Source organism: Ciconia boyciana, chromosome 1 (genome assembly GCF_034638445.1).
Source record: "Ciconia boyciana chromosome 1, ASM3463844v1, whole genome shotgun sequence".
In the NCBI taxonomy this organism is placed as follows: Eukaryota; Metazoa; Chordata; class Aves; order Ciconiiformes; family Ciconiidae; genus Ciconia; species Ciconia boyciana.
The window spans coordinates 1,352,337-1,380,262 of NC_132934.1; the positions used below are offsets into that span (position 1 = coordinate 1,352,337).

At 70.5% G+C, this 27,926-nt stretch overlaps 2 protein-coding genes across 2 annotated transcripts; one reads left to right on the forward strand and one right to left on the reverse strand.

Moving 5' to 3' along the window:
- Nucleotides 1-11,428: 11,428 nt before the first annotated feature.
- Nucleotides 11,429-14,083, forward strand: LEP (leptin). The gene is made up of 4 exons (XM_072862455.1): nucleotides 11,429-11,502; nucleotides 12,164-12,189; nucleotides 12,934-13,088; nucleotides 13,709-14,083. The coding sequence occupies exons 3-4, from the start codon at nucleotides 12,945-12,947 to the stop codon at nucleotides 14,081-14,083; spliced, it is 519 nt and encodes a 172-aa protein (XP_072718556.1). The 5' UTR covers nucleotides 11,429-11,502; nucleotides 12,164-12,189; nucleotides 12,934-12,944.
- Nucleotides 14,084-16,449: 2,366 nt separating this feature from the next.
- On the reverse strand, nucleotides 16,450-23,723 carry RBM28 (RNA binding motif protein 28). The gene is made up of 19 exons (XM_072856529.1): nucleotides 23,560-23,723; nucleotides 22,608-22,793; nucleotides 22,404-22,501; nucleotides 22,189-22,264; nucleotides 21,970-22,062; nucleotides 21,758-21,829; nucleotides 21,449-21,614; nucleotides 21,153-21,286; nucleotides 20,896-20,977; nucleotides 20,660-20,769; nucleotides 20,506-20,579; nucleotides 20,086-20,221; nucleotides 19,947-20,011; nucleotides 19,654-19,812; nucleotides 18,412-18,546; nucleotides 18,017-18,091; nucleotides 17,578-17,903; nucleotides 17,266-17,356; nucleotides 16,450-16,919 (listed from the first exon to the last, which is right to left on the reverse strand). The coding sequence occupies exons 1-19, from the start codon at nucleotides 23,705-23,707 to the stop codon at nucleotides 16,794-16,796; spliced, it is 2,352 nt and encodes a 783-aa protein (XP_072712630.1). The 5' UTR covers nucleotides 23,708-23,723; the 3' UTR covers nucleotides 16,450-16,793.
- Between the last annotated feature and the right edge of the window lie 4,203 nt (nucleotides 23,724-27,926).

Below are 27,926 nucleotides of genomic sequence, written 5' to 3' on the forward strand. Positions count from 1 at the left end.
CCCCGGGGTGCCGGGGGGAGCTGGGGACGGTGGTGGCACCGGGGCTGCGTGGGGGACACTGAGGCAGTGCCGGGGTGGGGACTTGGCTGGGGAAGGGGGTCCTGGGGCAGACGGGGGGGCGAGGGGGGGGACTTGTGGGTCACAGCACCCTTAGGGCACCCCGCTCGCTCTGGCTGCACGTCACCGTGGGGTGACAGCTCTCATCTGGATGGGGACGACCAGCTCAGACCTACCGATGGCGGGGGGGGGGGGGGCTTCCTCCTGCCCCCTTCCCCGAGGGGACCCCAGCACCCTGTTGTGCTGGTGGGCCGGGGGGGGGGTGCGGGGACCCTGGGGTCGATGCCCCGGCCACGCTGCGCAGCCACGGACCCATGGGGCAGGACCTGGCACCCCCGCTGCCGCCGAGGAGGGACTGCGGCCACCGTGTGCTCAGCCATGGCCAGGCCGGGCATGGCCACCTCCCAGGGCACGATTTAAGCCCAACCGGCAACTAAGCACCACCCCAGCCAAAGCCAGCACGTTCTCCACCTCTTCTTCTCCACCATTTACGTCATGCTCGGGTCCCACGCTACCCAACACATCCTCATGATCCTTTGGTGGCACACGCCGATATCATTCCCCCCGTCTATGGACCACGCCTGGGAGATGTCTGGGAAACGTCTGTAAAATGTCCAAAAACGTCCACAAAATGTCCACTGAGTTCATTTAGTCCGTGGCTTTGGGCTCCGTGGCCTATGGCGGTCACTCGGGACAGGAGAGGTGGTGCGTTGCGTGGAGTCGCTGGCCACCAAAGCCAGCTCAGGTCGGGTCGCCGCTGCGCTTGCAGTGCTGCTTGTGAGGCTTCTCCTCCGCTGGTTTGGGTGGTTCCTGCTGTAGTCATTCCCGTAATACGCAGCTCAAATCCGGGCTTACAACAATTTGAAGGTATTTCCATTCCAAGCTCCACCCCGGTCCCTTTGGACCACCAGACCATCGGGTTTAACGTTGCAATGAACTCCTCCCCTTGCCCCCGCTCCGGCTTGGACTTACCCGCAGACTGCAGTCCCTTTGGGGCGTACCTGCTCCAAGTGGAACTTTATTTATGAGCCACAGTCTCTCCAGTGCTCTACCTGCTCCAGCACGGCCGTGTTCTCCATGGGCCACCACGCCTTCAGAGATAGACCTGCTCCAGCGTGGCCTTCTCCATGGGCCACCACGCCTTCAGAGATAGACCTGCTCCAGCATGGCATTCTCCATGGGCCACCACGCCTTCAGAGATAGACCTGCTCCAGCGTGGCCGTGTTCTCCATGGGCCACCACGCCTTCAGAGATAGACCTGCTCCAGTGTGGCCTTCTCCATGGGCCACCACGCCTTCAGAGATAGACCTGCTCCAGTGTGGCCTTCTCCATGGGCCACCACGCCTTCAGAGATAGACCTGCTCCAGCGTGGCCGTGTTCTCCATGGACCACCACGCCTTCAGAGACAGACCTGCTCCAGCATGGCCGTGTTCTCCATGGGCCACCATGCCTTCAGAGATAGACCTGCTCCAGCATGGCCTGACCCACGGGCCACCATGCCTTCAGAGATAGACCTGCTCCAGCGTGGCCTGACCCATGGCCGCAGTCCCTCCAGGGGCGTACCTGCTCTGTCGTGGGCTCATCCACGGCCACACGCTTTGAGATGCTCCGGCATGGCCTCATGCTTCACGGTGAACCTGCTGCAGCGTGGACTTACCCACAGCCACAGATGCTTGGAGGTCTCCCTGCTCCAGCGTGGACTTCTCCTCGGGCCACAGTCCCTTCAGAGGTGTACCTGCTGCGGCACAGACATAACCACAGCCACAGCCGCTTGGGGCTGTACCTGCTCTGGTGTGGCCTCATCCACGGCCGCAGACGCTTCGGGGTGTCCCGCTCCCGCGTGGATCCATCCCCAGGTCCCTGTCCCTTCTCCTTGGGTTCCCACCGGAGTTCCAGCCCATCCAGCGCAGCAGCGCCGAAGCAGCAGCGATGCCCCGGCCGTCTCCCCGCCCCGGCACATCGCCATCGCCGTTAGCAAAGCGTTCGCAGGCAGAGCAGCACGAGGTGCGCGAGAGCAAAAATCAGCCGCTAACGACCACGAGACTCTAAGAAGAGGCAAGCAAGCCTTCAGCCTTCCCGCAAGCACGGGAGCCTGCGGATTAATAGGTGAACAGCAATAACGGCTATAAATTCCATCTGGCACGTTGCGGTCAAACCTGGCGTTATCTCGGACCCTTCGAGCCCCACGTCGGGCTCCGAAAAGGATTGTCGGGGTTTAACCCCAGCCGGCAGCTCAGCCCCACCCAGCCGCTCGCTCGCTGTCCGCCGGTGGGATGGGGGAGAGAATCGGAAGGGTAAAAGTGAGGAAATTGGTGGGCTGAGATAAAGACAGTTTAATAGGGAAAGCAAAGCAAGGCATTCCTTCGCTCCCTCCCGTCGGCAGGGGTTCAGCCGTCTCCAGGAGAGCAGGGCTCCGTCACGCGTAACGGTGACCTGGGGAGGCAAACGCCATCGCTCCCAACGTCCCCCCTTCCTTCTTCTTCCCCAGCTTTACGTGCTGAGCACGGCGCCGTACGGTGTGGGGTGTCCCTTTGGGCAGTTGGGGTCAGCTGTCCCGGCCGTGTCCCCTCCCGGCTTCTTGTGCCCCCCGCCCCAGCCCGCTCGCTGGTGGGGTGAGGAGCAGAACGGGCCCTGACTGGGTGTCAGCGCTGCTCAGCGGTGCCCAAACGCCCTGGGCTACCAGCGCTGTTTCCAGCAGAAATCCGAAACAGAGCCCGGTGCTAGGGGCTGGGAAGAAAATTAACTCCACCCCAGCCGAAACCAGCACAGCGAGCGTGCAGAGGGGTGTGCAACCCCGGAGAGTGCAGAGGGGTGTGCAACCCCACAACGTGCCCAGGGGTGTGCAACGTCAGAGTGTGCGCAGGGGTGTGCAACGCCGGAGAGTGAACGCAGAGCTCTGCAACGCCGGAGAGTGAACGCAGAGCTGTGCAACCCCGGAGTGTGCACAGGGGTGTGCAACATCAGAGCGTGCACAGGGGTGTGCAACCCCAGAGTGTGGACAGAGGTGTGCAACCCCAGAGCATGCACAGGGGTGTGCAATGCCGGAGAGTGAACACAGAGCTCTGCAACCCCAGAGTGTGCACAGGGGTGTGCAACGTCAGAGTGTGGACAGGGGTGTGCAACCCCAGAGCATGCAGACAGGGATGTGCAACCACAGAGCATGCACAGGGGTGTGCAACCCCGGAGAGTGAACACAGAGCTCTGCAACCCCGGAGAGTGCACAGGGGTGTGCAACATCAGAGTGTGCACAGGGGTGTGCAACGTCAGAGCATGGACAGGGATGTGCAACCCCAGAGCGTGCACAGAGATGTGCAACCCCAGAGCGTGCAGACAGGGAAGTGCAACCCCAGAGTGTGCACAGCGGTGTGCAACCCCAGAGCGTGCACAGGGGCGTGCAACCTCAGAGCGTGCACATAGAGATGTGCAACCTCAGAGCATGGACAGCGGTGTGCAACCCCAGAGCATGCAGAGGGGTGTGCAACCCCACAACATGCACAGGGGTGTGCAACCCCAGAGCATGCACAGCGGTGTGCAACCCCAGAGTGTGCACAGGGGCGTGCAACCTCAGAGCGTGCACAGAGAGATGTGCAACCCCAGGGCGTGCACAGGGGTTTGCAATGTCAGAGCGTGCACAGGGGTGTGCAACCCCACAACGTGCTCACAGGGGTGTGCAACCCCAGAGCGTGCACAGGGGCGTGCAACCCGAGAGCGTGCACATAGAGATGTGCAACCCCAGAGCATGCAGAGGGGTGTGCAACCCCACAACGTGCACACAGGGGCGTGCAACCCCGGAGCGTGCACAGGGGTGTGCAACCCCACAACATGCACAGGGGTGTGCAACGCCGGAGAGTGAACGCAGAGCTGTGCAACCCCGGAGTGTGCACAGGGGTGTGCAACCTCAGAGCGTGCACAGGGATGTGCAACCCCAGGGCGTGCACAGGGGTGTGCAACGTCAGAGTGTGCACAGGGGTGTGCAACGTCAGAGCATGGACAGGGATGTGCAACCCCAGAGTGTGCACAGAGATGTGCAACCCCACAACGTGCACACAGGGGTGTGCAATCCCGGGGTGTGCAACCCCAGAGCATGCACAGGGATATGGAACCCCAGAGCGTGCACAGGGGTGTGCAACCCCACAACATGCACAGCGGTGTGCAACCCCAGAGTGTGCACAGCGGTGTGCAACCCCAGAGCGTGCACAGGGGCGTGCAACCTCAGAGCGTGCACATAGAGATGTGCAACCTCAGAGCATGGACAGGGGTGTGCAATGTCAGAGCATGCAGAGGGGTGTGCAACCCCACAACATGCACAGGGGTGTGCAACCCCAGAGCGTGCACAGCGGTGTGCAACCCCAGAGCGTGCACAGGGGCGTGCAACCTCAGAGCGTGCACAGGGGTGTGCAACCCCAGAGCGTGCACAGCGGTGTGCAACCCCAGAGCGTGCACAGGGGCGTGCAACCTCAGAGCGTGCACATAGAGATGTGCAACCCCGGAGAGTGCACAGGGGTGTGCAATGTCAGAGCGTGCGCAGGGGTGTGCAACCCCACAACGTGCTCACAGGGGTGTGCAACCCCAGAGCGTGCACAGGGGCGTGCAACCCGAGAGCGTGCACATAGAGATGTGCAACCCCAGAGCATGCAGAGGGGTGTGCAACCCCACAACGTGCACACAGGGGCGTGCAACCCCGGAGCGTGCACAGGGGTGTGCAACCCCACAACATGCGCAGGGGTGTGCAACGCCGGAGAGTGAACGCAGAGCTGTGCAACCCCGGAGTGTGCACAGGGGTGTGCAACATCAGAGCGTGCACAGGGGTGTGCAACCGTGGAGTGTGCACAGGGGTGTGCAACCTCAGAGCGTGCACAGGGATGTGCAACCCCAGGGCGTGCACAGGGGTGTGCAACGTCAGAGTGTGGACAGGGGTGTGCAACCCCAGAGCATGCAGACAGGGAAGTGCAACCCCAGAGCGTGCACAGGGGTGTGCAACCCCAGGGCTGTGCTGGCGCCACACCCGCAGTGCCACCAGGTCCCTCGTCCCCGCGCCAGCGCGTGGCCACCTCCTGCCATTCCCATCCCCGTCCCCAAGCAGAGTCGGGCTCTCCCCGTCCCACAGCGGCATCGGCCGCGACCTTCAGGCCCCGCTGCACGGCTAATGACAGCTTAATTACCAAATTATGGGATGGAGGCGCTGCACAGAGATCGTTGCTCGGCGGTTAATGCAGAGATGTCACCGGGATCGATCGCCCTGTCCCCTACCCGGGGATGGGACTCGCCCCGGTGACACCCGCTAGCAAGTTCCCAGTGCTCCCAGTTTGGGTGCCCATCGCATCCCCGGTCACCAGCACGGGCCTGTCTGTAACCAGCTCGTTAGGGGTTCACGTGGCACTTGCACACACGCGTGCACACACACGCACGCATGCACACGCGATGCTGAGCCGGGCGGGTGGCAGAGGGTGGCACAGGGGACGCGTCCCCCACAGCAAAGCCCAGCTCTGGGGCTGGGACCCCCCTGAGCCCAGCAAAGGCGCCCGGCGCTGGGTGCAGCCAGGTGGGGGCCGAGGGCATTGCACCCCCTCCCCGTGGCCCCGTCCCCCCGCTGTGGCACCCAGTGGCCGGGATGGGTGGCCTGGCTGGGGACCTGGTGGGGACTGGGGACATGAGCGGGGCCGATGCTGGCTGTTGGGGGACAGGGGTCGGGGACGTGAGCGATGGTGGCTGCGGGGGGACAGGGCTTGGGGACAGGGCTTGGGGACACGAGCAATGCTGGCTGCAGGGGGACAGGGCTTGGGGACAGGGCTTGGGGACAGGGCTTGGGGACACGAGCAATGCTGGCTGCAGGGGGACAGGGCTTGGGGACGTGAGTGGGAGCAATGCTGGCTGTGCAGGGACAGGGCTTGGGGACGTGAGCGATGCTGGCTGCGGGGGACAGGGCTTGGGGACACGAGCAATGCTGGCTGCAGGGGACAGGCCTTGGGGACGTGAGCGATGCTGGCTGCAGGGGGACAGGGCTTGGGGACAGGGCTTGGGGACACGAGCAATGCTGGCTGCAGGGGGTCAGGGCTTGGGGACAGGGCTTGGGGACACGAGCAATGCTGGCTGCAGGGGGTCAGGGCTTGGGGACAGGGCTTGGGGACACGAGCAATGCTGGCTGCAGGGGGTCAGGGCTTGGGGACACGAGCGATGCTGGCTGCAGGGGGTCAGGGCTTGGGGACAGGGCTTGGGGACGTGAGCGATGCTGGCTGCAGGGGGTCAGGGCTTGGGGACAGGGATGGGGACATGAGTGGGAGTGATGCTGGCTGCCGGGTGACAGGGACCAGAGAGGTGAGCGTTGCTGGCTGCCGGGAGGGACAGGCCATGGTGACAGTGACCAGGCAGCCGTGCTCGCTGCGGGGGACCCCGTTTGGCAGCGGCATCCCCGGGGCGGCCGCTCGGGGCCCTGGCCAGCAGCTGCCCGGCAGCCGGTGACGCCGCTGCCCTTTCCTGGCAGGGCTGTGTCAATGTTTGCCGAGTCCGGCCTGCTTGGGCAACTCACGCTCCAGCCACCGGCACCTTCCCGGCCGGCGCGGTGACAGCCCCACCGCAGGGACCCGATCCTGGGGAGCCTCTGCGGCACCCGGCTGGGCACCCTTGGCGGAAGGGGGGGGGGGGGCTGAGGACGCCCATGGGGCCGCACGCTGGGTTTTGGGGGTGCTGCGGTGCCTCGGGGTGTTGCGGCACATACGGCGCTCCTCGGACGCCCACGCCCATCCAGCTTGGCCAGGAAGGGTGACGGGGACACGCGATGGGGACATGGTCCGCTGCTCATGGCCGTGTCCCCAGGCTGGATCCTGCCCGCCTCACCCGCCAGCAGCCCACGCTGGGGGGATGCTCCTTGCCCCCCAAAAAAGCCCCGCTCCCCCCGTGCCGCCCCAGCTATGTCCCCACCTGACCCCGTGTGCGGCCCCCCCCTCCCCCCCCTCCCCTCCCAGGGACGGGACCCTGCGGGTCTGGGGGCTCCAGCATCCCTGGGGACACCGGGGACACCTGGGGACATCAGCCAGCTGCACCCAGCACCCACCCAGGGTGCAGAGACACCCTTAGGGGACCCCCACGACCCCCCCCCCCTCTGGGTTCAAAGCCCCCCGCCGGGGTGGGCTCTGCCCCTTGTCACCGTCCCTGGCTTTGCAACAGGGGACAGCGCCCTGTCCCCACGTCCCCCTGCCCGGCGGGGACCCCGCAACGGGGCCGGTGTCAGGCGGGGTGAGCCCGACAGCCCCGACCGCAGGAACGCGGGTGCTAATCCGGGCCGGCCGCAGGCTCCCCTGGGACCGCCGAGCTCCGGCCGCCGGCTGCCGGCCGTCCCATGAAAGCCATGAATCAGCCGGGGCTCCTCCGCACCAAAAATAACCGGGGGGGGGGACACACACAGAGGACACGCAGCGGGAGCACCCCAGGGTGTCCCGAGGGATGGGGTTTGCCGGCTCCCGGCACGCTGCCCCTGGCCCTGAGAGTCCCGGCCCGGGGAGGAATCCGGCCCCGGTCGTGGCCCCGGAGGGGTGCGGGCTCTGGGGGACACCCCCTTGCTGAGGGGGTCCTGGGGTGCGTGGCCTCAGTGGCCCCAGGGGAGGGGGACATGGGGGCTCGAGGGTGTTGGGGGCCGGCAGCCTGTGTCCCCGCAGAGCTCGTAGGCGGGCTGCTGGGGGGCTCGTCCCCGTCCCTGTCCCCATCCTTGTCCCATCCCCGTCCCCATCCTATCCCCATCCCCACACTATCCCTGTCCTTGTCCCCATCCCGTCCCCACCTCCACCCCATCCCTGTCCCATCCCTGTCCCATCCCTGTCCCCATCCCGTCCCCATCCCGTCCCCATCCTTGTCCCATCCCCGTCCCCATCCTATCCCCATCCCCACGCTATCCCTGTCCCTGTCCTTGTCCCCATCCCATCCCCACCTCCACCCCATCCCTGTCCCCATCCCTGACCCATCCCTGTCCCCATCCTTGTCCCCTCCCAGTCCCCATCCCATCCCATCCCTGTCCCCATCCTGGGTCAGCTCTGCAGACAGGGTGTCCGTCCGTGCGTCCTGCCTGCGGTCTGTCCCCGTGCCCCCCAACACCCGCAGTGCCCCATCCCAGGGCCCAAACTGGGGCAACTGGGGACCCCGCTGCTCCACGCTGCCTGGGGGCCGGAGCCCCCCACGGGGCTGGGCTGTGCTGGGGTGCCCAGACCCCCATCCCTGCGCCGGGGCTCGCCGCCATTTCGGTGCAAAGCCAGGGCTGCCCCTCCGCGGCATGGCTGCTTGGCCTCGGGCGCGTCCCCTGCCGTGCCTCAGTTTCCCCTTGGCTGGGGAGGGGGCGAAGGCCAGGGCTTGGCAGCACCGGGCTCCTCGTGCCACGTCCTGCCCAGGCAGCGCCGGCAACCACGTACGTCAGGCCATGAGTCACTGGCGAGGGCACGGGCAAGCCCGGCGGGCAGGCTCAGTGCCAGGCTCGGCACCGGGCTGGGGCACATGGGGGTCACACCCAGGGGACCGTCCCCATCGGTGACGATGACTCCAACCAGCGCGGCCCCGCGGGCATTTTCCGAGGCTGGGCCGGCTGCGGAGCAGGATCGGTCCCGCCGCAGCCGCCATGAGCTGGCCCAGCCCTGGCAAGGCCCCGGCTGCGGCGGGGGACCCCTGCCCTCACACGACCGCAGGGTCCCGTTAGCGTCCCCACTGTCACAGGGCACACGACGTCCCATGGTGGCATCTGGTTCGGAACGAGGGGGACCCCCCAGCCCGGGGGGAGTGACACCCAGCTGGGGGGCAGGATGGCAGTGGGGGGGTGCTGAGCACCCTGTCCCGGTCCTGGGGTGCCCAGCAGCTTGCTGGGGTCCCCAAGCCTTTGGGCACATGGCTGTCCCTTTCTGGGGGTGGCTGCTGCAGGGGGGGGACGCTTCTGGCACCGTGGGACCCCCAGCAGTGGGAACAGCAGCTCCGGGGGGGGGGGTCCTGACCCCTGGGTCCAGCCTGTCCACATCACGGTGACAACCGGGCTCGGGGGTGACAATCCCGGCCCTGGGCAGTTTGTCACCGTCTCTGTCCCTGGTGTGGCTGCAGGGGACGGGCCACCAAGGCACAGGGAGGTGGTGGCCATGGCCGGAGCCCGGGGACCCACCAGCACCCCCCCGGGCGAGCAGAGCTGCCATGGGGCACAGCGGCCTGCCACGGGCAGGGGACCGTCTGCCCAGGTCCTGGTGGCCCTGTCACCCCCCCCCGAAGCTGCAGCAGGTCCCCAGGGATGGACACCCCCGGGGGGGGGTCCCAGCCCTTGTGGGGGGGGCTCTGTGCTGGGTGCAGAGGGGTGCTGGGAGCTGGAGGGGTGGCACTGCCCAGCACCCCCGGCCTTGACCTGCTGCCGGAGCCCACAGCTCCTCTGCTGGCTCTGGGGACACCCCCCCGGGGCCACCCCCCCCGGGGACCCCCCCCCTGGGGACACCCCCCCCTGGGGAGACCCCCCTGGGGACACCGGGCCAGCCCGGGTGTGCCCACGGCCAGGTCCGTACTTGCCCAGACGTGTGCGTGAGTGTGCCCAAGCGTGCCCAGGGGCAGAGCCCAGCTCCGCGTGTGCCCAGATGTGCGTGCCCAGATGTGCGTGTGCCCAGATGTGTTTGTGCCCAGATGTGTTTGTGCCCGGATGTGATTGTGCCCAGCTCCGCGTGTGCCCAGATGTGCGTGTGCCCAGATGTGATTGTGCCCAGATGTGCGTGTGCCCAGATGTGCGTGTGCCCGGATGTGATTGTGCCCAGATGTGTTTGTGCCCAGCTCCGCGTGTGCCCAGCTCCGCGTGTGCCCAGATGTGATTGTGCCCAGATGTGTTTGTGCCCAGATGTGCGTGCCCAGATGTGCGTGTGCCGGGTGGGCGCGTGCCCGGGTGTGTGGGCACCCCGATGTGTGCGCACCCGGGTGCACGTGCTCGGGACGTGCGTGCGTGCGTGTGTGCACGCTCAGGGGTTGTGCACGCTCACGTGTGCCACCCCGGGCGCGCGCCGCTCACCCCCTCCGACGGTGCCACCGCCTCGGGGGTGACCCCCACCTCCCATCCCCCCCCCCCCCCAGTGGGACCCCCGTGACCCCCCCCCACCCGGGGTGCGTGTGCCCGGTGTGGGTGCAGCACCCAGCCCTGCTCGGGCAGGGCCACGCGTGCAGCCCCGGGGGGGGTGCGTGTGTGTGCACGGCCGCACGCACGCCTGCCCGCCGCCCTGCCTGCGTGTGCCCGCGGGTGTGCGTGCCTGGGCCTGCAGCCTGTGCCCGGGCACCCCCGCAGTGGGGGGGGCACCCCCCAAGCCCTGCGTGGGCCTGCCAGCCCAGCCCGTGGGGTGCAAGGCGGGGGGGGGGGGCTTGCAGGAGTCCTACTCCCCCCCCCCCCCGGTGCCTCACCACCCCCCAGGGGCTCGGGGTGCTGAGGCTGGCAGCTGTCCCCAGCCTGGGGAGGTGGGGGGGGGGTCCCCGACCTCCCCCACCTCATTTTGCCCCCCCCCTCCCCCCAGTTTGGGCAATCTGGGGCAGATTGGGTTGCAAAAGGGGCAGCTCAGGAGGGACACGGGGCGGTGGGGGTGGGGGTGGGGGGGGGCACCCCCCTTTTCCCTGGGGAGCACCCGGCCCGGCGGCTGCGTGTGCGTGTGTGCACGGCGCGGGTGTGCGCGGATGTGTCACCCCGCAGACGGGCGGGGGCTGCTGCTCCGCCTGGGCACGTCTGCACGCTGTGGGGCAGGCCGTGGGGCAGGCTGTGGGGCAGGCTGTGGGGCTGGGTGCCTCTGCACGGACGTCTTGGTGTGTGGGTGCCCCAGGCTCTTGGGGATCCCCGGGCTGAGCTCCCCCCCCGGTGCAGCTCGTCCCCTCGGGACACCCCCCCCCCGCCGTGTCCCCCCGATGCTCGGTGCATCCCCGGGGGCCCCCCTGCTCTGTGTGCTCCGGGACCCCCCGTGCTCCCCGGGACCCCTGTGGGCCCGTGCCCCGGGATTCCCCCTTCCCTCGCTCAGTGCATCCCCGGGACCCCCGTGCTCCCCGTGTCCCGGGACCTCCGTGCTCCGTGTGTCCCCGGGACCCCCGCCACGCTCGGTGCATCCCCGCCCCCCGTGCTCCGTGTGTCCCCGGACCCCGTGCTCATTGTGCCCCGGGTCCTTCCCCCCGTGCTCGGTGCATCCCCGGGACCCCCACCGCCGTGGGCCGAGTGTCCCCAGGTCCCCCGCGCTCGGTGCATCCCCGGGGCCCCCCCCCCGGGCTTCTTCTGCCCCGGGCCCCCCCGCTCGGTGCATCCCGGGCCCCCCGTGCTCGGGCCGGGCAGCCGGTCCGCCGTGGGGCCGGGGGCGGGCGGGGAGCGGCGGGCGGGGGCGGGCAGCGCCGTTGTGCAACGGCCCCGCTCCGCTATATAGGGGGGGGCCGCGGGGCATGGAGCCACCGCCGCGACGGGACGGGACCCACGGGGCGGCCCAGGTAAGCGGGAGACCCCCCCCACCCCCCGCCATGGGACAGCCCCGCCATGGGACCCCCCTTCCCCAGGACCCCCCCTTCCTGCCCCAGGGACCCCCATTCTCTGGGGACACCCCTGCCCCAGGACACCCCTTCTTTTGGGACACCCCCACCATGGGACCCCTCTTCCCAGGAGCCCCCCTTCCCCAGTGACACCCTGCCCCAGGGACCCCCATTCTCTGGGGACTCCCTTCCGCAGGGACACCCCCACCCCAGGACACCCCCACTGTGGGACACCCCCCACACCCCAGCTCCCCAACTTCCTGGCAAGGGGGACCAGGGCTGCACCGCCCCAAGGGACCCCTGAGTCCCCAAGGGACCCCAGTCCCCCCCTGTGACCCCAGGGGACATGCAGGGACGCTGTCCCGGGCCTGGCCGGGGACCACAGCCCCCCAAGGGGGTCGGGGCCCCCCCTTACCCCGGGGGTTGAACCTGGCAGCAGCCGCCTCCGCTCGGCTCAGCCCCTCGGGGACAGGATGTCCCTGTCCCCCCTCCTCTGCACCCTGTCCCCAGGGACATGTGCCAGCCCCCTGCGCTGGGGAGCTGGCGGTGGCAGGGTGGTGACACCGGGGGGGTCCTGGCAGAGGTCCCTGCGTCCCCCCCGTCACCGGCTCTCTTGTTCCAGGCTCAGCGAGGGGGTGCGAGTCTCTGGTGAGTACCGGGGGGGGAGCTGCTCCGTGTCCCCCCTGTCCCCGTGTCCCCCCTGTCCCCGTGTGTCCCCCTGTCCCCATCCCCAGGCAGCGGGTGACAGGGGGATGTGCCACCCCGGCGTCCATCCACTGCCCACGTTCCCCTCTTGGCCTCATCCTATGAGGGGACCCCCCCCCCCCCAGAGCAGTGTCCCCCGGCCACATTGTCACCAAGGCTCCGGTGGCAGGCAGGCCTGCGTGGTCACGGTCACGGCTGGGCACAGCCGGGGACCTTGGGCCGTGGGTGGCCGGGACAGCGCTTGCGAAAGGGCAGCTCCGGGAAGGCGGCAGGGCACGGCCGCGCTGGCACGTGCCGGCGAGGCGGCGGGGGCACGGTGGCACGGTGACGAGGACCCATCCCCGGGCTGGCACACGGTTGGGGACGTGGCCGTCCACATGCTACCGACACCGCTTCCCTCCTGTCCCTGATCATGTCACCGCACCCCTCCGCCCGCTCCCATCTCCTGGGGAGCGCCGCGGGGCGGGGGGGGGACGACACAAGGCTTGGGGACCCCCATCTTGGCAGCGTGTCCCCTCCCTGTGACACCCCACCACGTCCCCACGGGGATGGCACGCGTCTCCCCCCCCCCAGCGAGGGGTCAGAGCATCCCCGCGTGGCCCCTCTCGAGGGGGGCATTTTTGGGGTGCGGCGGGCCCTCCGTGGCACCTGACACCCCCCCCCACCCCTCCGTGCCACCCACCGCAGAGCCCGGCAGGATGCGGTGGCCCGGCGTGGCCCTCTGGGGTGTCCTCTGGCTGTGGCTCCCGCTGGCCGGTGGCCGGCCAGTCCGGCTGGAGAAGGTCCAGGCCGACACCAGGAACCTCACCCGCACCCTCAGCGCCCGCATCCAGCAGCTGCAGGCGAGGCCCGGCCCGGGGGGGCGCGGGGGGGGCTCGGGGGGGGTCCCTGTCCCCCCCCCCCCGGGACACCCCAAAGGGTGCGGCGTGGTGCCAGGGCCCTGTGTAACCCAAGGGAGGAGGGGGCTGGGGGGGGGGCGGTGGGGGGAGCAGCCAGCACGGGGGGGGAATCTGTGCTCCAGATTTTGGGGAGGGGTGTCCCCGGGGAGGGGACAGGTTGTGCCCCAGATTGGGGGTCCCCAGGGAGGGACGTGCATGGCTGGGGGGGTCCTGTATCCCAGATTGGGGGGTCCCCAGGGAGGGACGTGCATGGCTGGGGGGGGTCCTGTATCCCAGATTGGGGGTCCCCAGGGAGGGACGTGCATGGCTGGGGGGGTCCTGTGCCCCAGATTGGGGGTCCCCAGGAGGGACGTGCATGGCTGGGGGGGTTCCTGTGCCCCAGATTGAGGGGGTCCCCAGGGAGGGACGCTGAGGGGGGGCTCTGTACCCTGGATGGGGGGTCCCGGTGAGGGTTACCCGCGGCTGGGTGGGGTGGGGGGCTCCGTGCCCCAGCTGGGGGTCCCGGGGAGGGTCGCCCGTGGCAGTGGGGCAGGACCCCTGCCCTGACCCCCCGCCCCCCACAGCTCTTCCCCCTCAGCCTGAAGATCAGCGGGCTGGAGGCGATCCCGGGGGAGGGGGCTCCCGAGGGGCTGGGGGCCATGGACCACCGCCTCCAGCTCTTCCAGCGCCTGCTGGCCAGCCTGGCCGCGGGCAACCTGCCGCTGGCCCAGATCGCCAACGACATGGAGAACCTCCGCAGCCTCCTGGCCGCTTTGGCCGCCCACCTGGGCTGCCCGCCCCCCTCCCCCCCCCGCAGCCCCCCGGGACCCCCGGGACCCCCCGGCCTGCCCGACCCGCTGGCCGAGGCACCCCACACCGCGGCCGGGCTGGCCCTGGCGCGGCTTCGCGTCTGCCTGGACGGCATCACCGCGCGCCTCGACGGCCTCCCCGCCTGCTAGGGACACCCTGGGGACCCCCGCCCCGAGGGGGGACCCCGGCCCCGAGGGGGGACCCCGGGCTGAGCCCCCATCCCGGGGTCGCGGCTGGCCCCGGGCACCGGCACGGCCAGCCCGGCAAACCGGCACCGGAGAGAACTCCAGCCTCGGGTTTCCCCTTTTTCTACTCCTACTGCTATTATTATTGTTATTTATTATTATTATTACTATTATTATTGTTATTATTGTTATTATTATTCAGTATTTGTATTTATTTCTCCCACGTTAATTTAAAATAAAGCCAGTTTTCCAGCAGCCCCCTCTCACGTCTCCAACGACCCTGGCTCAGCACCGCGGTGCCGGTGTCACCACCGCCGGGGTCCCCAGGGCCAGGCCGGGGCTCTGGGGGGGCGGGGGGGGTCCGGACGGTGTCCCCAGGGCAGGGAGGGACAAATCAAACCCTAAATAGAACTTCTGGGGCGAGCGCGGCTGCCCCAGCTCCCCGGGACCCAGCGGCATCGCCGGGCCACGGCACAGCCACGGGGATGGGGGGGGCGCGTGTCCCCCCAAACCGCGGCGATGCCCCAGGGACCCCCAAAGGAGGGTTGGCGGCATCATCCCCAAGGCCGGTGGCTGGGGACAAGGGACCTTGGGGACACGGGAGCGTGCGAGGACGTGGCACCGGCTGACTCAGGCCCCGGCGGCTCCGCCGTGGTTTACCGGACGGTTGGCGGCTTTTTGGCCCGGCCCCCCCCCCCCCCCCCGGCCTGGTGTGACCCCAGCACCAAAGCTGCCGGGGGTGACGCGGGGGACAGACGGGGGGACATGGGGACAGGCGGCGGGGAGGAGGGCTCGGGGTCCCCCAGCCCCGTGGGGTCCCTGGGCCTGGCAGAGCTGTGGGGTAGGGGGGGGGTCCCCGATGGCCGCAGGGGTGGCAGCCACCCCCCACCAGCACAGGGGGGTGGGACAGGGATGGGGACAAGGAGGGGGACCCAGGGGACAGGGTGTGAGGGTTGGCACAGGAAGGGGGACAGGGATGGGGGGACAGGGATGGCACAGGAGGGGACAAGGGAAGGGACAGGGGGACAGGGAAGGGGACAGGAAGGGGGACAGGGGATGGGGGTGACAGGGGATGGGACATGGGTTGGCACAGGAAGGGGGACAGGGATGGGGGACAGGGATGGGGGACAGGGATGGCACAGGAGGGGACAAGGCAAGGGATGGGGGGGACAAGGGGGAGGCAAGGGGGTGACAGGGGATGGGGGTGACAGGGGATGGGACATGGGTTGGCACAGGAAGGGGGACAGGGATGGGGGGACGGGGATGGCACAGGAGGGGGACAAGGGAAGGGACAAGGGAAGGGACATGGGGGACAGGGAGGGGACAGGGAGGGGGACAGGGAGGGGGACAGGGAGGGGGGGGGACAGGGATGGCACAGGAGGGGACAAGGCAAGGGATGGGGGATGGGGGGACAGGGGATGGGGGTGACAGGAATGGGACATGGGTTGGCACAGGAAGGGGGACAGGGGATGGCACAAGGAGGGGGGACAGGGAAGGGACAGGGGGGGACGACAGGGATGGGGACGACAGGGATGGGGACGACAGGGATGGGGACATGGCTTGGCACAGGAGGGGGGACAGGGAGGTGACAGCACAGAGCACACTCGCTGCCCCCCGGGCACAGGGTCACACGTGGCCCTGCACACGCGTGTGTCACTGCGTGTCCCCACGCAGAGCCGTGCCTGGCCCTGCCCACGTCCCGTGTCCCCCCCCCGGCTCTGCTGTCCCTTGTCCCCACTCCCCCAGCCCCACGGTGGGGGGGCCACCCCAGCTCAGGGGGGGTCCCCGCGGGGTGGGGGGGGTCCCCGTGGGGTGGGCGCACGTCGCTCACGCCGCGGTGTCACGGGCCAGGTGAGGCTGGCCTGGCCCCGAGCCCTGGCACGGCCGCGCTGGCCACTGGCCACTGACTCAGCCGGGACCCCGCGGGCCCCCCCCCCCCCACCAAACCGTGTGCTGGGCGGCACGGGCACCCGCCGTGGGGCCGACCCACAGGACCCCAACCCCACGAGACCCCGACCCCACGGGCCTAGCGTCAGCTCCATGGGGTGCCCCCCAAGCTGGGAGCCCCACCCCGCTGGAACAACCTTAAACCATGGGGCACCCCTTTTCCTCGCCCCACGGGCACCCCAAACACTGCTTCCCCCCCCCAGGGACCAGAGCACCCTCCTGGGGGCACCCCAAACCCCCATCCTCCTTCTGCCCCCAACCCCATCCCACCCCCCACCCCCGACCATGGGGCTGCCACCCCACAGCACCCCAGGGGACCGTGACCCTGGGGGGGGCCCGGAGCTGTGGGTGATGCGCAGAGGAAGATTCTTCCTCCAAAAAGCTTTTAATTAAAATATAATTCTCTTATTTTTACAGCACCCTGTCGCCGACAAGGTTGGGGGGGTGCTGGGGGGTGCCGGGGGGGGGCCTGCCCCTCCCTCCAGCCCTGCCCCAGAGGGTCCCAAACCACACGAGACCCCTGGGAGAGGAGGAGGAGGAGGGATGGGGGCACCCCCAAAACCAGGGCGGGGGGGGGACGGACACAAGGGGAGACCCCTTTCCCCCCAGCAGGTCCCCGGGGGGGGGGGTGTCTCCCCCCCATGGGGCAGCACCCCAACGCCCCAAGGGGATTTGAGGCCCCCCCCCCCGTGACCCAAACAGGGCCCAGCACCCATGGGTGGGGGTCTCAGCTCTCGAACCACTTGCTCCTTTTGGGCGCGGGGGGGTCGCTGCCCAGGATCTTCCTCTTGTACCGCTCCACCAGCTCACTGAACCGGGCCTCGGCCCCCCCGCCCCCCCGCTGCCGCTGGGCCTGCGGGCACAGATGAGGGGGGGAAGATGGGGGTCCCCGGACCCCCCAGCACCGAGCTGGGCAGAGCCAGAGCCCCCCGGAGCACCGTGGGGAGAGAAACAGGGGGGGCCAGGGATGGGGGAGGATGAACAACCCCACAGCCCCCCCCTTGCACCCCGTAATTAGAGGGATTTGACCCCAGGATATGGGGGGAGGGAGGGGTGAGCCCCTGTTGCACCCCTTCAGTAGAAGGATTTGACCCCAGGATATGGGGGGGGGAGGGTGAGCCCCCTCCCCTGCACCCCTTAATTAGAGGGTTTTGACCCCAGGATATGGGGGGGGAATGGGTGAGCCCCCCCGTCCCTACCTGGGTGGGGGTCCCCTTGTGCTTCTCCTTCCGTCGCTGGGCTTTGGGCTGCTTGGTGGGGAGGGGCTTCACCTTCCCCTTGTCACGCTTCCTGGGTGGGGGAGAGCAGAGGGGCACCCATGGGTGCCGGGTACCGCCCGTGGGTACCCCCCCCCCCCAGTTTACCCACGGAGGGGCCACACAGAGCCACCCATCGGCACCCACGGCTCCCGGGGAGGGGAAGGGAGAAGGCAGAGACGCCCCATGCCGAGGGGGAGGAACGCTGGGGGGGGGAGGGGGAGGAGAAGGGGGTGCCCCCCAGCCCCCCCATACCTGATTTTGGGCCCGCGGTGCGACGGCAACGCCAGCACCTTCTTCCTGGTGGTGCCGTCCGGCAGCTCCACCCGCTCCACCCGCTCCTCCGTGCGGAAACCGGACCAGGGCACGGCGGCAGGCGGGCGTCGCGGGGGGTCCGGGCGTTTTGGGGGGGCCGGGACAGCCTCCTGCCCCCCTGCCGGTGGTCCCCTGGGGGCACGGGAGCCCTCAGAGCCCTTGGAGAGGGGCTGCTTCCTTCCTCGATGCTTTTTAGGGGGTCCCGCTGGCTGGGGGGGCCCGGCGGCATCCGGCTCCTTCTCCGTCGGCTTCGGTTTCAGCTTGAGCTGTGCCCGACACCGGGGTCAGCGCCGGGAGGGACCCCGGGGAGGGGGGGGGGACACACAAGGGGGTGCGGGGGGACACAAGGGGGTGCGGGGGGTCCCCGCCGTGCTCCTACCAGGCTGCGCTGGGCTCGCTGCTCCTTCAGCTTCAGCTTCCGCCGATCCTCCAGCGAGAACTCCACGATGGGCCGCTGAGGGGGGGGAGAGAGCAGGAGGTGGGGGGCAGCCCCCCAAGAACCACCAGGAGCACCCCCAGGACCCCGAGGTAGTGGGGGACCCCTAAGGAAGGAGGGTAAGGGGGCGGGGGTGATGGGAAAGACCCCGTGAGGGCCAGGGGGTAAGGGGTAGAGTTTGGGGGGGGGGGGGGGCTGCGGAGTTCCCACACGACAGGGTCGTGGGTGACAGGGGGGACACGGAAAGAGGGGGACACAGCAGACCCCTGCAGCACCCCAGGGGGTTCAGCCCCCAAGAACCCCCCACCCCTTGCTGACACCCCATGGGGGGCACCCACCTTCTGGGCCCCGAAGAGGTGGGGGTTGTTGTTGAAGCTGCGCAGGGCGGCCAGCGCCTGCTCGTGCTCCCCGAATTCCACGAAGGCGTACCCCCGGGACTGCCCCTTCCCCCGCAGCTCCCGCATCACCCGGCACTGGGGGGGGGAACCGGCTCGCCAATCTGTGCCGGGACCCCCCGCCAGCGCCAAGAGCCGCAGGTCCACCTCGCTGTGGGACACCCACCTCCTCTGCACCCCCAAACCCAGCCCAGAGGGGACACAGAGCACGGGGGACACTGGGGGGACACAGACAGGGACACCCACCTCCTCTGCACCCCCAAACCCCCCCCAGAGGGGACACAGAGCACGGGGGGACACTGGGGGGGGGACACAGACAGGGACACCCACCTCCTCTGCACCCCCAAACCCCCCCCAGAGGGGACACAGAGCACGGGGGGACACTGGGGGGGGGACACAGACAGGGACACCCCCCTCCTCTGCACCCCCAAACCCAGCCCAGAGGGGAGATGGGGGGACAAGAGGGGGACACCCACCCCCTCTGCAGCCCCAGCCACCCCAACCCCCCAGAGGGGACACAGAGCCCAGGGGACACTGCGGGGGGGGGACGGGACGACACAGACAGGGACATCCACCTCCTCTGTACCCCCCGCCACCCCCAAACCCATCCCAAAGGGGACACGAGGCAGACACAGAGGGGGACACCCGCCTCCTCTATACCCCTAGTCACCCCCAAACCCACCCCAGGGGGGACACAGAGCACAGGGGACGCTGGGGGGACACATGGAGGGGGGGACACAGAGAGGGGACACCCACCTCCTCTGCACCCCTAGTCACCCCCAAACCCTCCCCAGAAGGGGCACAGGGGGACAATGGGGGGACATAGAGGGGGACACCCACCTCCTCTGCACCCCCGGCCACCCTAAAACCCACCCCAAAGAGAACATGAGGGGACAAGAGGGGGACACCCACCCCCTCTGCAGCCCCCGCCACCCCCCACCCCCCCCCCAGAGGGGCCACAGAGCACAGGGGACACTGGGGGGGGGGGGATGACGACGACGACAGACAGGGACATCCACCTCCTCTGTACCCCTGGCCACCCCCAAACCCACCCCAAAGAGAACATGAGGGGACAAGAGGGGGACACCCACCCCCTCTGCAGCCCCAGCCACCCCCAAACCCCCCCCAGAGGGGACACAGAGCCCAGGGGGACACGGGGGGGGGACACGGGGGGGGGACACCCACCTCCTTGATGCGCACAGCCTTGCCCCCGCCGGCCCCCTGCAGCAGCAGGCGCCGGAGCCGGGCGCTGTCCACGGCCTTGGGCAGGTTGTGGACGCAAAGCCGGGTGCGGGAGACAAAAATGTTCTGGTCCCGCAGCTTCTGGTACTTGAGCTCCTCAAACTGGGAGAAATGGGGGTGTAAAGGGGGGGGCTGTGCCCCCCCAAAAGGCCGGGGGTGGGGGGGGACACGACACACACACACGACAAGCGCTGTCCCCAAGTTGTCACGTTGCCCCCCGGGATCCGCTCGCTTACCCGCGCTCGCTTGGCCATGTCGGCATCGCTCACGCCCTCCGCAGCCTTCGTCCCGGCCCGGATCACTGCGAGGAAGGTGAGGAGGATGAGGAGGGGGTGTGAGGGGTACCCGGGACCCCCCCCAGGGCCGGTGACTCACATCCTTCGCGAGCCAGGTAAAGATTTCGGGTGCCCGTCGGCTTCTTCACCTTCTGTCCGCGGAGTTTCCGGGCTTCCTCCCGGCTGACGGCCGGGTCGATGCGGAGCAGCCGCCCGTCCAGCCGCAGCCCCCCACCCTGCGAGGGGACACAGCCGGGGGGCGTGGGGGGCAGCTGGGGGGTGTGGGGGGCAGCCGGGGGGCGTGGGGGGCAGCCGGGACCCCACATGGAGCTGGGCTGGGGGTCCCCAGGGGCTGGAAAGACCCTGGAGAAAGGGGGGCGACCCCAGTGGCATCCCCCAAACCTGAGGAGGGAGGGCTGGTGCCGTCCCCAAGCCCCCCGGGGGGTCCCTCGTTGCCCCCGGGGGGGGTCCCTCGTCTCCCCACGGCCCCGGGTGGGGGGTCCCTCGTCTCCCCGCTCACCTCACTCTCCTCCTGGGCAGCCTGGAGACATTTCTGGGCGGCTTCTTGCGTCAGGAACTGGGCAAAGGCACAGCCTGGGGACGGAAAAGGGCTCGGCGAGGGGATGGGGACAGGAGGGGGGGTGCGTGCCCCCCCCCCCGCCACCACCGGTTACCTTTGGAGTGCTCCGTGTCGGGGTGCAGGACGACACGGACGTACTTGAGCTCCCCGAATTGCTGCAGCATCTCCCCCAGCGCCTCCTCCTCCGTGTCGAAGGAGAGATTCCTGACATCGGGGGGCGGGGGGGACACGACGCGGGCGGGGGGCGGCCGCAGCACGCAGCCCCCCCGTGCCCCCCCTCTCCGCCCCCCAAAAGGCCAGCCCCGTGCCGGCCCTCGGCCCGGCACTCACCGGATGAAGACGGTCCTGCCCTCGCCCACATCCGAGGGGGGCTGCCGCCCCCTCCCCTGCTGCTTCTTGGGCGCGTCCCCCCCTGGAATCGCAGAGGATCCGGCAGTTGGTGCCCAGCGGCTGCACCGCAGCGGCGCCCCGACGCCAGGGAAGCCCCCAGGACCCCAGGGAAGCCCCCAGGACCCCAGGGAAGCCCCCAGGACCCCTGCCGGCAGCAGCCCCCCCTGCCAGCCTCCTCCAGCCAGGGTAGAACAAACCTTCCTCCTCCTCTTCGTCTTCCTCATCGGAGGCCTCCTCCTCCTCGCTATCATCCTCACCGGCTGCTTCGCCATCGTCTTCCTCCTCATCTTCCTCCTCACTGCCGTCCGCGGCTGCCGTCCCCTTCCCAGGCCTGCGTGGGGGGGTCCCACAGGGGGACAAGCCCAGGGCTCGGTCCCAGAGCCCCGTGGGGGGGGGGACGGGGGGACGGGGGTCTGCACCCCAGAACAAGGCCAAGACCCCCCGGGATCAGCCCCGTCCCTCCCCGGGCGGCACAACCCCTTCCCTCGCTCACCGGCCTCGTGCCGAGGATGAGGAGAGCTTGATGTGCTTCATCGTTCTGGCTGCTTTTTCATTCTCTTCCTCCTCCTCTTGTTCTTCCTCCTCTTCCTCTTCCTCCTCTTTTTCACCATCACCCAGACTTTGCTCTTGGCCCTCCCCAGCCTTCTCCTCCGTGTCCTCTGGGGTGGAATGAAAACAGACGGTGACAAGAGGGGACAGTCCCTCCTGGTGACCCCGTGTGTCGTGTCGTGGTCCGTGTCCCCCCCCCCACCGCAGCGGGGGGCACCCAGCCAGGCCCAGAGCCCGGGGCCGGGACCCTCACCGTCGGGCTGGCCACCCTGCGTCGCCCGGTACTTGTCCTTGGCCACCGCCCAGTCCACCGCCACCGGCCGCCCTGGGGAGGCAAAGGGACACGGGGGCACGGCGTCAGCATGTCCCCCCCCTTCCCCGAGGCAGGGGGGCTGCCCCGCAGAGCCCCCCGCTGCGGCAGGGGAATGGGGGGGAGGGGCGGGGGGGGGAGAGGCCCGGCCAGACCTTTGATCTCCCTCATGTTCATCCCCCGCAGCGCTTTGGCCGCTTCCGGCACGTTCCTCAACTGCACGAAGGCGAATCCCCGCATCTTCCCGTCTACAAAAAACCGGGAGAACTGCTCCGCACCCGCCGGCACGGGCAGGGCCAACCTGCCAGAATCGGGGTGCCACCACCCCAAAAACGGTCCCGGCGGGGGGGGCGGGGGGAGGGGGGGGGCCTCACCTGGTTTCCTGGGGACGTTCACCTCCAGCACGGTGCCGAAGGGGGAGAAAAGAGATTTCAGATCGTCCTCGGAGCACTGCGGAGAGACCGGCGGGGTGAGGGAAGGGGCTGGGGCGGCCCCAAGAGGTGGCAGGGGCATGGGGGTCCCTCCCTGCGTCCCCCGGGGTGACGCCAGCCCTGGCTGGGGACAGGGCGCAGGGCTGGACCCCCAATACCTTGAAGCTGAGGTTGCGGACGATCAGCCGGGCCTTCCTGGAGGCAGCTTTAGGCTTCTTCGGTCTCGGGGGGGCTGCGGCGGTGGCCTCGGGGGCACCTGCAGCGGAGCGAGAGGGGATTTGGGGACAGCACGGCCCGGGGACCGACCACGGGCAGCTGCCGGTCGCCGAGAGTGCAGGCAGGGGACAGGACCCCCAGCTCACCCGCTGCTGCCGCCTCCTCCTCCTCCTCCTCTCGCTGCGGCTTCTTCCTGCCCTCCCTGGGCCTCTGCCGGGCCGGTGTCACGCCGAGCCGGCGGCCACCGAGGGTGGTGGCCTCCCGCAGAGCTCGCTGGGCGTCCTCAGCCAGGGAGAAGGTGACGTAGCCGAAGCCGCGGCAGGTCTTGGTGCCTGGGGGACGTGGGGGGAACAGTGAGGCCCCACCCCCCCCCCACACCCCCTCCCAGTGCCCAGGGGTCCCCCCTGAGCCCCCACACCTTCCCCCCGCCCCCCCAAACCCACCTCTGCCCCCCCAATCTCCCCTCGCGATCCCCGACACCCCAAATAACTGATCCCCCCTCCCCGTCCTGCGCCCCAACGCCCCGCTCCTGACCCCCCACCCCAGCCTCCTGCTCCATCCCGACCCCCCAAACTCCAGCTCCCAAACAGGGCTGCTCCCAGCACGCGCATCCCTGTCCCCCAATTCCCACCCCAAATCTTCCCAGCCACGGCTCTGGGTGCCCCCCACCCCCAGATCCTTCCCCCCTGCCCCAGGCCTCCTCCATGCAAGGTCCTGGCCCCTTCAGCCCCCCAGACCCCATCAGGCACCCCCAGACTCCACTCCCAGGCCTTGCCCCCCCCCCAGATCTCGGTCCCAGCACCCCAGGCCCCGGTCCCAGGCCCCCAGGCCTCGCCCCCCAGACACAGACCCCGACCCCGCTCCCAAGCCCCCTCAGGCCCAGCCCCCGGTCCCAGGCCCTTCAGCCCCCCAGTCGCCCCGAAACCCCGATCCCTGGCCCCTTCAGCCCCCAGCCCCAGGCCCCCTCAGCCCCCCCCCAGACCCCATCAAGCAGCCCCAGACCCCGGTCCCAGGCCCCTTCAACCCCCGCAGGCCTCGCCCCCCCCCCCAGGCCTCGTCCCTCGGCTCCCCCTCAAGCTCCGTCCCGGCCCCCCCGACCCTTTTCGGTGACGACGAAGCAGCGGCGGAGGGGCCCGAAGCGGCCGAAGAGGCTCTCGAGGTCGGCGGCGGTGGCGGCGGCGGGCAGGCCCCGCACCAGCACGGTGCGGCCCGACGCGGGGCCGGAGCCGCCGCCGGCCGCCGCCATCTTGGGCACGCGCCGCGCGGGGCTGCCGGGAAGGGCGGCGGGGGCGGGGCCTGCCGGGAGGGGTGGGGGAGAGCGACCCCTGGCGGCGTGGCGGGGAACTGCGGGGTTGCGGGGAGGGGGGTGGGGTCCCAGCTCAGGGGCCGTAGGGGGAGGGGCCCATCATAGGGCTGTGGGGGGACAGGGGGCTTGGGGTCCCATCCCCGGGGCTGTGGGGTTGGGGGGGCATTGGGGTCCCAGCTCAGGGGCCGGGGTGTTGGGGGATTTGGGGTCCCATCCCAGGGGCTGGGGGTTGGGGGGCTCGGGGTCCCAGCTCAGGGGCTGGGGGGGGGATCACCATCATAGGGCTGTGGGGGACAGGGGGCTTCGGAGTCCTATGATAGGGCTGTGGGGTTGGGGGGTTTGGGGTCCCAGCTCAGGGGCTGTGGGGTTGGGGGGATTTGGGGGTCCCAGCTCAGGGGCCGAGGGGTTTGGGGGGGGATTTGGGGTCCCATTCCAGGGGCTGTGGGGTTGGGGGGTTTGGGGTCCCAGCTCAGGGGCTGTGGGGTTTGGGGGATTTGGGGTCCCATTCTCAGGGGCTGTGGGGTTGGGAGGGTTTGGGGTCCCATCCCAGGGGCCGTAGGGTCAGGGGGTCAGGGGTCCCGTCGTATGGGCTGTGGGGACATGGGGGGGGCTCGGGGGTCCCATCCCCGTCCCCATGGGGCAGCAGTGGGGTACAGGGGTCCCTCCTGGTGGCCGTGGGGCAGGGAGCAAAGGGGGGGTGTTTCCTCGCTGTGGGGTGCCCCAGGTGTGGGGCACAGTGGGGCCGGGGCAGGGTGTGGGGGGGTCGCGGGGGTCCCGCAGGGTCACACTCGCATCCTTCGCACGTGGCACTTTATTGGGGGTACACGGGGGGCCGTGGCGGGGGCCCAGCCCCAATGCCCCCAGCGCTGGGGGTGCGGGGGCCTCGGCAGGGGGGTTGGGTCCCTGAGGGGTTTGGGGGGGGTCTCTGGCACGTGGGGTGTCAGTGATGTGGTGTGGGGCCGGGGGGTCCCCGGGCCATGGCGGGGGCCGGGGGATCTGTGGGGCACGGTGGGGGCTGTGGGGTGCCTCTGGGGTCTGGCGTGGGGCTGGGGGCTGCAGGGCATGGCAGGGGGCGAGCAGGGGGCTCAGGGACCTGCGGGGGCCCCAGGTTGTCACCAGCGTTTGGGGGTCTCAGGGACTTGGGGGCGGCTGGGGGTGTCCCCAGGTTGTCACCCGTACTTGGGGGTCCCGGGGACTGGGGGGGTCCCCAGGTTGTCACCCGTATTTGGGGGTCTCAGGGACCTGGAGGGCTCAAGGACCTGGGGGGTCCCCAGGTTGTCACCTGTACTTGGGGGTCCTGGGGACTGGGGGTCCCCACGTTGTCACCCGTATTTGGGGGTCTCAGGGTCTTGGGGTGCAGTTGGGGAGTGCCCAGTTGTCACCTGTACTTGGGGTCCCGGGGACCTGGGGGTCCCCAGTTGTCACCCATATTTGGGGGTCTCAGGGACTTGGGGGCGGCTAGGGGGTCCCCAGGTTGTCACCCCTATTTGGGGGTCTCAGGGTCTTGGGGTGCAGTTGGGGAGTGCCCGGTTGTCACCCGTACTTGGGGGTCTCAGGAACCTGGGGGCTGAAGCACCTGGGGGTCCCCAGGTTGTCACCCGTAGTTGGGGTCTCGGGGACTGGGGGGGTCCCCAGGTTGTCACCCATGCTTGGGGGTCTCAGGGACCTGGGGGTGGGGGTCCCCAGGTTGTCACCCATGCTTGGGGGTCTCTGGGGACAGCAGGGGGGTCTCCAGAGCGCGGCAGGCATCTGGGGTGCTGGGGGTCTCCTGGGCATCACCATTTGCGGGGGGGCCCCCGGCCGGGTGGGGGCCGGGGGTCCCGCAGGCAGCGTGCGGCGGGGGCCAGCCTGGGCTCCCTCCGTTGCCCCCCGGGGACGGTGCTGGCCCCACACCAGCCGTGGGGGGGCGGGGGGCGGTGGGGGCACCCCGCACCCTACAAGTCTATGGTGTCGCTGCCCAGGCTGCGGCGGGCGGCGCCGGGGGCGCCGGGGTCACCGGGAGGCTCGGGGCCCCCCCCGGCAGCAGGGACCCCCCCCCCGGGCTGTCCCCCCTGGCGTCGGGGGGCCGGCGGGGGCCGGGGGCTGCCCCCCCCCCAGCTCCGGGAGGGCCGCAGGGCGGGGGCCGCCTGGGGGAGACCCCGAGGCGGGGGGCTGGGGTCCGGCACCGCCGCCGGCCCCCCCCGGGACGGTCCCTGGGGAGAGGGGCCGCCGCCACCGCCCCGCCGCCCCCGCGCCCCGGGGGACACCGCGGAGGCCCCCCCGCAGGAGGCGGCACGCTGCAGGGCCGGCGGGGCCGGGGGCACCGGGGGGGCCGTGGGGGTGAGCCCCGGTGTGCTGGGATCCGGCGTGATGGTTGTGCCGCGATCCGGTGTGGCGGTTGTGCCGGGATCTGGTGTGGCGGTTGTGCCGCGATCCGGCATGCTGGTTGTGCTGGGATCCGGTGTGACGGCTGTGCCGGGATCCGGCGTGCTGGTTGTGCCGCGATCCGGTGTAGCGTTTGTGCGGGGATCCGGCGTGGCGGTTGTGCCGAGCCCCGGCGCGGCGGTTGCACTGAGACCCGGTGTGCTGGTGATGCCGAGCCCTGATTTGGCAGTTGTGCCGAGCCCGGGTACGCTGGTTGTGCCAAGACCCGCTGTGCCGGTTGTGCCGACATCCGGTGCGCCGGTTGTGCCGAGACTTGGTGTAGCGGTTGTGCCGAGCCCTGATGCGCTGGTGGTGCCGATCCCCGCTGTGCCGGTTGTGCCGAGCGCTGCTCCGCTGGTTGTGGTGAGCCCCGGCGTGCTGGTGGTGCCAAGCCCCGCTGCGCTGGTCGTGCCGAGCCCTCCTGTGCCGGTTGTGCCGAGACTTGGTGTAGCGGTCGCGCTAATCCCTGCCGTGCCGGCGGTGCCGAGCCCCGGTGTGGCGGTTGTGCCAATCCCCGGCAAGCCGGTCGTGCCGATCCCCGGTGCGCCGGTGCGGCCGATCCCCGGTGTGCCGATGACGCTGATCCCTGCCGCGGCGCCGGTGCCGTGGCGGAAGATGCCGGGCCGCGCTCCCAGCGCCTCATCGATGCTGCGGCGCAGGTCAATGGGCGAGGGGGGCCGGTAGCCGGCGGTGGGGTCCCCGTCGGTCTCGGGTGGCTCGGGGGGGCCCCCGCAGAGCGGCAGCGCCTCGGCCTCCCCCCGCGCCCGGGGGGCGCAGCCGTTGGGAGGCTCGGGGGGGGGCTGCCGGAGCTGGGGCGCCGCCGCCAAGGCCAGCGCGGCGAGGGGCAGCCCCATGGCGGCCTCGGCCAGGCGACAGCCCAGCTGCAGCCCCCACCACGCCCAGGGGCCCGGGGGGGCCGCGCCCCCCCAGCCCAGCGCCTGCAGCGCCCCAAAGACCTGCAGCCCCGCGCTCAGCACGGCCCCCGCCACCGCCACCCCCACCGCCGCCGCCGCCGCCCCCCCGGCCGCCGCGGCCCCCGCCTTGCCCTGGGCCCCCCCCCGGGGTCCCCCCCCGCAGCGGGGCAGCACCCACAGGGCCAGGGCGGCCGCCAGCCCGGCGAAGAGCCCCCGCGGCAGCAGCAGCAGCCCCGGCAGCCGGCCCAGCGCCGCCACCGCCAGCACGGCCCCCAGCGCCCCGGCGGCGTGCAGCCCCCCCAGTGCCGCCATGGCGGGGGTCCGGCAGCCGGGGGGGGGCCCCAGCAGGCGCAGGGCCAGCGCCAGCCCCCAGCCCAGGCAGGGGAAGGGCAGCTCGAAGAGGAGGCGAGCGGCGGGGGGGGGCAGGCGGCCACGCCGCTCGTAGGCGTCGAAGAAGAGGGGGAAGGCGCGGGCGACCCCCGCCACCGCCAACAGCCCCCCCAGGAGCCGGGCGGCGGGGGGGCGGCCGCGGGGACCCCCCAGTAGCACCACTATTCCCAGTAGTCCCAGCAGAGCGAAAAGGCATCCGACCCCGTAGACGTGAGCGTCCCAGGCCGGCCCCCAGGCGGCGGTGGCCACCGGCCAGCTGGTCTGCAGGGCCACGAAGTGGGGGGGCCAGGAGAGGGGGGCCGGGGGAGGCCCCTGGGGATCGGGCCCCCCCGAGCCGCAGGCGGAGCCAGGGGCGCAGGCGGAGGCGGCGGGGGGGGGCGCGGCGCCCCGGGAGGGCTGGCGGCTGGGGGTGGGCTGCGGGCAAGGAGAGGGGGTCGGGGTGGGGGGTGGCA